Raw genomic sequence first — 11,194 nt, 5'->3', positions numbered from 1 at the left:
AGCGATACACACATTGGCACACTCCTGCCCGCCCCCGGGTGCACGTTCTGGTTTTTGCCCTAGCACTACACAGCTGATTCAAATAACCAACTATTTGAATCATCTGTGTAGTGCTAGGGAAAAAAAAAACATGCACCCAGGTGGGGGCCCCCAAAAAGGGATCCGCTAAGGTTACAAGCCAAATAACCATTATTTGGCACTATATATATCCATTTGTTTTTAGTGTGTAGGTAAAAAAACATTGATCTGTTATAATCCTTCATTCTTCAATCTGCTGTGCCTTTTTAAGTTTATCAACACCAGCAATACAGTTTGCCCCTCCCTACTCTTGTCTTGTGAGCTGAATGGCTAACATGACTAGGGGGAGGGGCTGTGGGGAGGTTTATTTTTGACTGTATAACTCTGGAAGGAAAGGGAAGAGATTATGTAGTCTGCAAAGTGGTCCGCCCTCTCCATCTCTGAGGTTCACACTCCTGTCACTGATCAACTCAGCTCCTGTTCTTTCATTCATTCTCTGCCATGCTCTCTCACTCCTCTGCTTTCTTTATCTTCAGTCCTTCTTTCTTTCCATTTTCTCCTTCGACCACTTTTCTATTTACATACGTTTTACTTCATATCTCTAACATCTCTCAATTCTCAATTCACTATCTCTCTCCTTGTATCATCACTCTATTTTCATCCTTACCTCTGCCCCCCCCCCCCCTCTCTCTCTCTCTCTCTCTCTCTCTCGCTCTCTCTCTCTCGCTTTCTTTCTTTCTCATTCTTCCTGGAGGCTGCCAGTTGATAGCAGTGTAGAGAGAGTGCCAGGGGCTAAGGAAGGCTAACATCAGCAGATGTCTGAAGAAAATGACTCTGCTTGACCAGTTTGGGGGCTGGATGAGGCAAAGAAGAGGATCAAACATTGGGATTCATTCTGCTTTCCACCACCTGCCGGGCGCCTGACTCTGAGCATGGAAGACAACAGAACAAGAGGACCATTGAGCACGCAGCACTGATCATTTCGGAGTATACTGATGGACTTAACTAGGTGGATTAATAGCCAACAAGGCTAGAATGGGGACATTAACATTTTACTAAAAGGCTTAGAGAACCAACTAAGAGAACTACCAACTACACAATGAATGCCACAGAACACCATGGGTTGATCTCTGTGAGCTATAACAGGAACTCCAGCACTGCTGGGAGTCTGGTATCCGTCAACAAAGACTCAGAGGGCATTGGTCTCAATGACTCTTCGACAGGATGTTACGACCAGCTCCTCATCTCCACCGAGGTCTTCCTCACGCTGGGGATTGTCAGTTTATTAGAGAACATCCTGGTGATTGCCGCTATCATCAAGAACAAGAACCTCCACTCTCCCATGTACTTCTTCATCTGTTCTCTGGCTGTGGCCGACATGCTGGTCAGCGTCTCCAATGCCTCCGAGACGATCGTCATAGCCCTGATCAACAGCGGCAACCTGAGCATCTCTGGGTCGCTGATAAAAAGCATGGACAACGTGTTTGACTCCATGATCTGTAGCTCACTGCTGGCGTCGATCTGTAGTCTCTTGGCAATCGCCATAGACCGCTACATCACCATATTCTACGCGCTGCACTACCATAACATTGTGACGGTAAAAAGAGCGCTGGCGGTGATCTCCCTCATATGGTTGTGTTGCGTGGCGTCGGGCGTGCTCTTCATCATCTACTCTGAGAGCACCACTGTCCTCATCTGCCTTATCACCATGTTCTTCACCATGCTGGCACTTATGGCCTCGCTCTACATCCACATGTTCCTCCTAGCCCGGCTACACATGAAGAGGATTGCCATGCTGCCTGGGAACGCGCCCATCCGCCAGCATGCCAACATGAAGGGCGCCATCACCCTCACCATCCTCCTAGGTGTGTTCGTAGTGTGCTGGGCTCCCTTCTTCCTCCACCTCATCCTCATTATCGCCTGCCCCAGGAATCCCTACTGTGCCTGCTTCATGTCGCACTTCAACATGTACCTCATCCTCATCATGTGTAACTCGGTCATTGACCCTCTCATCTACGCACTCCGTAGCCAGGAGATGAGGAAGACCTTCAAAGAGATCTTCTGCTGGTACAGCTTGCCAAACCTGTGTGTGTGTGAGCTCCCCGGGAAATAGTGACCCTTTGAACAGCTGACAACTGCTGAGGTGGCATCTGCCTTTGTCTCCTCACATGAAAGAGACAGCTGAGACGGTGTGTACAGCATGAGGTCTTTGATGTTGGTGCTGATTGTGATTGGTGAGGACTGATTTGCCCTCTTTCTGCCCGTGCTCCAGGACATGGTTGTAAATTCTTCAAAAGTAGTTCCTCTTAACCATTTCTGGTTACCATGGCTCGGGTAGCCAAAGAGAAGGTTGGTTTACATACAAACTGTAAAAACAGAACACAACACAAAACCCATTCGTTCTCTACAGCACAATCAGGTATCTTTTTGTTTGTCTCGAACAATTCTGTTTTTAAAGTAACTGACCCATAATGTGAGAAGATATGATGATGATATGAGAAAGATATCTATTTAAAATAAGTTAGATATTTTAATATTTAAAATATATTTGAAGTACTGAGTGGCAGCTGCCTACACATTACGGTATTTTTCAAGGATAACATACACACTGAAAGTAGTGCTCACGAGCCAAAACTGGTCACCGAAAATTGTGCACAGTCGTGTACTACGTCATCCAATTCATATGATATATTAGGAATTCAAATGTTCTACAATATATTTGTAAGTGCTTAAGATCCAGGACTGCATCTTTAAATGGCACACTATATGACAGTGTACGTTTATTTCATACTCTGAATGATTAAAATTGGAAAGTTTCAAAAAGATCATCTACCTCCCGGATCAAACACAATGTAGCTGTTAGATATTGTAAGCAAACAGTAAAAAACAAAAAACTAAAGTCTTGCACCGTGCTTTGTAGAATAGATGTCAGAGGATTTTTCCTCTGGCTCTAAATTGAAAAAAACAACAACAAAGTGAAGCACTAATTGAAATGATTTCTGTTGAGAATAAACCCAGTCGGGAGAGCTACATCTCATTTGTTTAAAAGCTAAAAGCTACCTATGCTGCTTGAAAAAAAAATCTGACCTTGTGTGGACATGTGCATTTATAAAGTCACCATTACATGACACAGACACACTTTCATCTATATTTTTTATTCATCCTCAATATGCGTTCATCAAGTGTTTGGATAATTCTTTGCAGTCTTATTTTACAGTGTACATGTAACTTCTTATGTATGAATTCTATAATTTCCTAACCCCAACCCTAATTCTAGATTCTATTGATATTGTATTTTGCTCTAAAATTTAAACCAAGTGACTATGTGCTTTTGTGTTTATATCATGTCGCTTGATGTTCTGGCCTTAAACATGCTGCACTGTGATGTAAAATAACAATTTCAACGGCGGTGTTATATATACATATTTTAATAAAATCATGTGTAAAGCCTATTGTTTACAGAACGATATAACCATCTGTTTCTTGTATTATTCTTTCATTGCAGTTCATACTCAGTATCATAATTTATTCTGATTGGTTGTAGTTTTATTCTTTAGATGAAAGCTGCACCCTTACTATTGTGTTAAAGCTTACTCAAAGGCAGCCTTACTCTCATTAAAAGTGTTGCCGACCCTGTGAGCTTAGATCAATAGGCCTATGTGTTTAGACAAGTTAACTTCTATGAGTAGCTATCTACAAACCCCCCCCCCCCCCAAGTGTTTTGAAACAGCAAATTAGGATTTTATACTTTTCTTCTCCCAGTTTAGACTTTAACCTTTGAGAACTCAAAAATGTGGTCAATCACAAACAAAGAAGATCTCTTTGAAGGCTGGGAGCTTTCTATGGAATTAATGTAATTTATTTTCTTATCAAAATGATGGTTTGGACAAATAAGACTGGGAAATCATCTCAAACAACCTAATATGTAGTTACAGTATATTAGGTTTTGAATAGATTAAATTCTGCAAGATTTTGCTCTTTGAGTATTTGTGTACTTAGTCTAATAGGGCTGAGAGAGTTTGTATTACAGGTTAGAGCACTGGCAGCCCTGACATATAAAGGCTGAAGACCAAACCAGGCGCTCTTGTTGAGAATATTGATATATGCTCTAGAGTTCCTCTATGGAGATGATAGAAACTTCCAGAAGGACAATCATCTCTACAACACTCCACCAATCAGGCCTACATGGTAGATTGGCCAGACGGAAGCCACACATCAGTAAAAGGCACCTAAATATTGTCAGACCATGAGAAACAAGATTATCTGGTTTGATGAAACCAATATTTCATGGCCTGAATGCCATGTGTCACGTCTGGAGGAAACCTAGCACCATCTATATGGTGAAGAATGGTGGCGGCAGCATCATGCTGTGTGGATGTTTTTCAGCGGCAGGGACTGGAGGGCTAGTCAGGATCGAGGGAAAGATGAACGGCGCAAAGTACAGAGAGATCCTTGATGAAAACTTTCTCCAGAGCGATCAGGACCTCAGACATGGGGGAAGGTTCACTTTCCAACAGGACAACGACCCTAAGCACACAGCCAAAACAACGCAGGAGTGGCTTCGGGACAAGTCTCGGAATTTCCTTGAGTGGCACAGTCAGATCCCCGGACGTCTCTGATGAGACCTGAAAATAGCTGTGCAGCAACGCTCCCCATCCAATCTGTCAGAGCTTGAGAGGATCTGCAGAGAAGAATGGGAGAAACTCCGGAAATTATGAAAAAGGTTACTGTAGACTACATGAAGTCACCCTTGTGGAATGGCGCATACAGTATACTATGACAGTGTCATTGTCTGGTGCGCTTCGCACCGAAATTGTTGCTCTGCATTTATAGATTTCCTTATAATTTGCCTGCATGCATTATTCGCCAGGTAAGGGAAACATTCTGTGAATATTGAAGCATAGAAACAAGGCATTTCAGAGAATATTGAAGCATATAATTTACAGGTTGTAAATTCCTGGAAGGGACCCTCTCCCCCTTTGGACTTGCAGTATGGGGATAGAGGATTTCACAGTTGAACAAAGAGCTTCTCTTGGGAATGAACCGTGGGTATTTAAAAAACAATGTTGTTTAATTTGGTGATCACTCGAAGGACAGGAAACACACAACTGTATCTCTTAAAGTGTACATTTCCCAGCTGTCAGGTTAACGGTCTAAATTCGAAAATTTGAGTTTTCATATCAAATCAATGACCACGCCCAAGTGAGCACAGGCATTATGTTGGAGTCATGGACCACCCTTTTCTCTGAAGTGTATAAAACGCACTCCTGATGAAATTCACATTAGACTAGAAAACATACAGCTAAAGATACGTATGAAATGGCTTAAAACTACAAGACCAGAAGACCATACCACGTGGAGCACTGGCTACACAGCCTGAAATTGTTAAACTCTGAGACTATCGATCAGTATTCATAAACTCGGGCTCCCTCATAGATATCAACCTGACCAACCTACTCTCTAAATACACCTCTGCTGTCTTCCACCAGGATCTCAGCGATCACTGCCTCATTGCCTGTGTCCGTAATGGGTCCGCAGTCAAACGAACACCCCTCATCACAGTCAAACGCTCTCTAAAACACTTCAGCTGACCGGGCCTGTGTACCCTGGAAAGATATTGACCTCATTCCGTCAGTAGAGGATGCCTGGTTATTCTTTAAAAGTGCTTTCCTCACCATCTTAAATAAGTTTGCCCCATTCAAAAAAAATTTGAACCAGGAACAGATACAGCCCTTGGTTCACTCCTGACTGCCCTTGACCAGCACTGCCCTTGACCAGAGTTCAGTGTGTCAAATCAGAGGGCCTGTTGTCCGGACCTCTGGCAGTCTCAATGGGGGTGCCACAGGGTTCAATTCTCAGGCCGACTCTTTTCTCTGTATACATCAATGATGTCGCTCTTGCAGCTGGGTATTCTCTGATCCACCTCTACTCAGACGACACCATTCTGTATACTTCTGGCCCTTTTTTTGGACACTTTAACTAATCTCCCAGAAGAGCTTCAGTGACATACAACTCTCCTTCCGTGGCCTCCAACTGCTCTTAAATGCAAGAAAAACTAAATGCATGCTCTTCAACTGATTACTGTCCGCACCTGCCCGCCTAGCATCATTACTCTGGATGGTTCTGACTTAGAATATGTGGACAACTACAAATACCTAGATGTCTGGTTAGACTGTAAACTCTCCTTCCAGACTCATATTAAGCATCTCCAATTCAAAATTAAATCTAGAATCGGATTCCTATTTTTCAACAAAGCATCCTTCACTCTCATGCTGCAAAACATACCCTAACATAATCTCATTGACAGTGTTGCTATTGTAACTCATCAATGTAACTCATCAATCGAATGCAGCCAGTGTCAAGCTGAGTAAAGGATCATTGACACTGGGGTGTGTTTTCTGTCATTGAAATTATTGACAATCAGAGATGTTGATTCTAAGCTTTATTGTGGAAAATGGATGCGGAATTGATTTTTCACTCAGGTGTGTGTATTTACAGTAACACCCTGAATGGAACTGCTGCAAAGCAGAATAGGTACTTTATCCCAGCTTGTCCAAATAACATCCCAAGTCAAAACTCTGTTTTTCACAATTCCTGACATTTAATACTCGTAAAAATTGCCTGTCTTAGGTCAGTTATGTTCACAACTTTATTTTAAGAATATGAATTTTCTGAATATTTCATATTTCTTTCATCACATTCCCAGTGGGTCAGAAGTTTACATACACTCAATTAGTATTTGGGAGCGTTGCCTTTAAATAATTTAACTTAGGTCAAACGCTTCAGGTAGCTTTCCACCAGCTGTCAGGTGAATTTTGTCCCATTCCTCCTGACAGAGCTGGTGTAACTGAGTCAGGTTTGTAGGCCTCCTTGCTCTCACACGTTTTTGCAGTTCTGCCCACAAATGTTCTATAGGATCGAGGCCAGGGCTTTGTGATGGCCACTCCAAAATCTTGACTTTGATGACCTTAAGTAATTTTGCCATAACTTTGAAAGTATGCTTGGGGTCATTGTCCATTTGGAAGACCCAAGTTTTAACTTCCTGACTGATGTCTTGAGATGTTGCTTCAATATATCCACGTCATTTTCCTGCCTCACGATGCCATCTATTTTGTGAAGTGCACCAGTACCTCTGGCAGCAAAGCACCCCACAACATGATGCTTCCACCCCAGTGCTTCACGGTCGGGATGGTGTTCTTCTGCTTGCATGCAAGCCTCCCCCTTTTTCCTCCAAACATAACAATGGTCATTATGGCCAAACAGTTCTATTTTTGTTTCATCAGACAAGATTTCTCCAAAAAGTGCAATCTTTGTCCCCATGTGGAGTTGCAAACCATAGACTGGCTTTTTTTATGGCGGTTTTGGAGCAGTTGCTTCTTCCTTGCTGAGCGGCCTTTCGGGTTATGTTGATTTTGGACCCAATTTACTGTGAATATTGATACTTTGCACCTGTTTGCTCTAGCATCTTTACAAGGTCCTTTGCTGTTGTCCTGGGATTGATTTGCACTTTTCGCACCAAAGTACGTTCATCTCTAGGAGACAGAACACTATGACGGCTGCGAGGTCCCATTGTGTTTATACTTGTGTACCATTGTTTGTACAGATGAACGTGGTACCTTCAGGTCTTTGGAAATTGCTCCCAAGGTTGAACCAGACTTATGGAGGTCTGAGTTCTTGGCAGATTTTTTTATATTTTCCCATGATATCAAGCAAAGAGGAACTGCGTTTGTTGGTAGGCCTTGAAATACATCCACAGGTACACCTCCAATTGACTCAAATGATGTCAATTAGCCTATCAGAAGCTTCTAAAGCCATGACATAATTTTCTTGAATTTTCCAAGCTTTTTAAATGCACAGTCAATTTAGTGTATGTAAACTTCTGTCCCACTGGAATTGTGATACAGTGAATTATAAGTGAAATAATGTGCCTGCAAACAATTTTTTGAAAAATGACTTGTGTGATGCACGAAGTAGATGTCCTAACCGACTTGCCAAAATGATAGTTTGTAAACAAGAAATTGTGGAGTGGTTATAAAACGAGTTTTAATGACTGTATGTAAACCTCCGACTTCAACTGTATGTAAATAAGGTATTTCTGCTTTTTATTTTTAATACATTTGCACAAACGTGCTTTTTTTTGTCATTATGGGGTATTGTGTGTAGATTGAGAATTTGTTTAAATCAATTTTGGAAAAATGCTGTAAAGTAAACAACATGTGGAAAAAGTCGTTGGATTTGAATACTTTCCAAATGCAGTGTATATTTAGATTTAGAGCTCATATCTTCGATTTTGAAAGATATTTGGCAATGTTAAGTGTTTTGGAAAACCTCAATCTGCTATTCCTCAAAACAAATCAAAATGTCTTACCTTTATTTGACTCTATAGTAGGATTTGAAGAAATCACTTGTTGTCTAAAAACTGCCTGGAACGCAAATTATGTTTATATTTACAGTACCAGTGAAAAGTTTGGACACACCTACTCATTCCAAGGTTTTTCTTTATTTTGACTATTTTCTACATTGTAGAATAATTGTGAAAACACAAACTATGAAATAACATGTACGTAATCATGTAGTAACCCAAAAAGTTTTTAACAAATCAAAATATATTTTATATTTGAGATTATTCAAAGTAGCCACCCTGTGCCTTGATGACAGCTTTGCACACTCTTGGCATTCTCTCTACCAGCTTCATGAGGTAGTCACCTGGAATCCATTTCAATTAACAGGTGTGCCTTGTTAAAAGTTAATTTGTGGAATTTCTTTCATTCTTAATGCATTTGAGCATTAAGTTGTGTTGTGACAATGTCGGGATGGTATACAGGACACCTATTTGGTAAAATACCAAGCCCATATTATGCCAAGAACAGCTCAAATAACCAAAGAGAAATGACAGTCCATCATTACTTTAAGACATGAAGGTCAATCAATCCAGACAATTTCAAGAACTTTTCTTCAAGTGCAGTCACAAGAATCATCAAGCGCTATGATTAAACTGGTTCTCAAGAGGACCGCCACAGGTAAGGGAGACACAAATTCATCTCTGCTGCAGAGGAAAAGTTCATTAAAGTTAACTGCACCAAAGAATGTAGCCCAAATACATGCTTCACAGAGTTCAAGTAAAAGACAAATCTCAAAATCTACTGTTCAGAGGAATCATGCCTTCATGGTCGAATTACTGCAAAGAAACCACTACTAATGGACACCAATAAGAAGAAGATACTTTGTTGGGCCAAGAAACATGAGCAATGGACATTAGACTGGTGGAAATCTGTCCTTTGGTCTGATAAGTCCAAATTAGATTTTTGGTTCCAAACGCTGTGTCTTTGTGAGACGCAGAATAGGCGAACGGATGATCTCTGCATGTGTGGTTCCCACCAAGAACCATGGAGGAGGAGGTGCGATGGTGCTTTGCCGATGACCCTGGCATCCACCAAACCCAGATCCGTCCGTTCGACTGCCAGATGGTGAAGAGTAATTTATCACTGCAATAGTGTTTCCACTGCTTCACAGTCCAAGCTTTACCCCACTCCAGCCGATGCTTGGCATTGTGCATGGTGCTCTTAGGCTTGTGTGCGGCTGCTCGACCATGGAAACACATTTCATGCTCCCGACTAACAGTTTTTATGCTGACTTTGCTTCCAGAGGCAGTTTGAAACTCGGTAGTGTTTGTTGCAACAGAGGAGAGACAATGTTTTATGCACTGCTCGCTTCAGCAGTCGCCGGTCCCGTTCTGTGAACTTGTGTGGCCTACCATTTTGTGGCAGAGCCATTGCTGCTTCTAGACGTTTCCACTTCACATTAACATCACTTACAGTTGACGGGGCAGCTCTAGCAGGTCAGAGATTTGATGAACTGACTTGTTTGAAAGGTGGCATCCTATGACGGTGCCACGTTGAAAGCCATTCTATTTCCAATGTTTGTCTATCTAGATAGCCATTCTGTGTGCTCAATTTTATACACCAGTCATCAACGGGTTTAAACATTAACGGGTAGGCAACGAAATAGCCAATCCACTAATTTGAAGGGGTGTCCACATACCTTTGCATATATAAGTGTATCTAATGGACAGGACAATTCTCTTCTCATCTTCAAAAAAGTATACTAAAAAGATGAAAATCAATCAGTCCGCCATCATTAACACAATGGAAAATGTGTATTATTAATTTTAGAAGTATTGAAATAGCATTGGTGACGAATATTATTAGTATTTCTTTTTACCATTTAAGGACATATGGCAAACAATAATACAGGCACGGAGTGTGGAGGTGTGGAAATGTGGGTCTGGGCAGATGATATGAAGTCGTTATTTGTGTGTGTCTGTAAGTCGTTGTTCGTATAAATTTGTATTTGGCTGCAAAAAAATAAATAGAAATAATCCAAATGAATAAACACATTTACACAATACCATAGAAACAGTGTTCTGCTAATAAAACAATGTGCATATTTCATTGTCATTCCCATGCCATTCGGCATTTTGTCTGGTAGTAACCAGTAGTGTACAGTAGTGTCCCATATACAGTTCTTCCCTGATCCTGGTGTAGAATGCACAGTGTTTCCACCTCACCATACTGACTGATACCTTTCAATTCAACAATAAAAAAGACAATACAAGTAAACATTTTGTCTTGTAAAATGTTAATGCTGAATGCCAGGTCTCTCTTCACTCAGAGACATCAGAACCAAGCCTGTCTGTCAGTCTTGTCTTCCTCACAGCATCTTGCAAGTCTCCATGTGCTGGCTCCATACATGTTTCTGGGAACATATACATGCACAGTCAATGTTATATTACCAATGGCAGTTAGGATAGGTCATATCTGACTCACAAACAGGTAGTATGTTGAACTCTGAACAGTTCAGACTATATCTACCTAATTCTGTGCTCCCCATCAATGATCGTTGGTGAGCAGGCAAAACGGTGAGGCTGGAGATAAGGTCTTTGCCAGAGCCCCATTGATGGGTATAGCAGCATAGATCAGCTTCTGGCCCCTCATTAAAGATACTGGTCGGTCACTCACAAACCCTTGCTGGTCCTCTCTATGCTGCATTTTCATTATGCTGCAGCAGGCAATCTTATGAGGTGATGTTGTCTGGGAGGGTCTGTGACAGGGTGATATAATAGACAGCCAAGTGGTAAATTGCATTTTGTTCTAAACACCAGTCTCAACGTCAACAG

The 11,194-nt window shown here is 41.5% G+C and overlaps 1 protein-coding gene across 1 annotated transcript; it reads left to right on the top strand.

Moving 5' to 3' along the window:
- The first annotated feature begins 819 nt into the window (after window positions 1-819).
- LOC109899054 (melanocortin receptor 4-like) lies at window positions 820-3,481 on the top strand. Its single transcript, XM_020494107.2, has one exon. It carries the CDS (start codon window positions 1,118-1,120, stop codon window positions 2,129-2,131), a length of 1,014 nt encoding a protein of 337 aa, XP_020349696.1. The 5' UTR covers window positions 820-1,117; the 3' UTR covers window positions 2,132-3,481.
- Window positions 3,482-11,194: the final 7,713 nt, after the last annotated feature.

The sequence above is a fragment of the Oncorhynchus kisutch genome, linkage group LG11, assembly GCF_002021735.2.
Source record: "Oncorhynchus kisutch isolate 150728-3 linkage group LG11, Okis_V2, whole genome shotgun sequence".
Lineage (NCBI taxonomy): Eukaryota > Metazoa > Chordata > Actinopteri > Salmoniformes > Salmonidae > Oncorhynchus > Oncorhynchus kisutch.
This window is presented reverse-complemented; position numbering and strand designations above follow the sequence as displayed.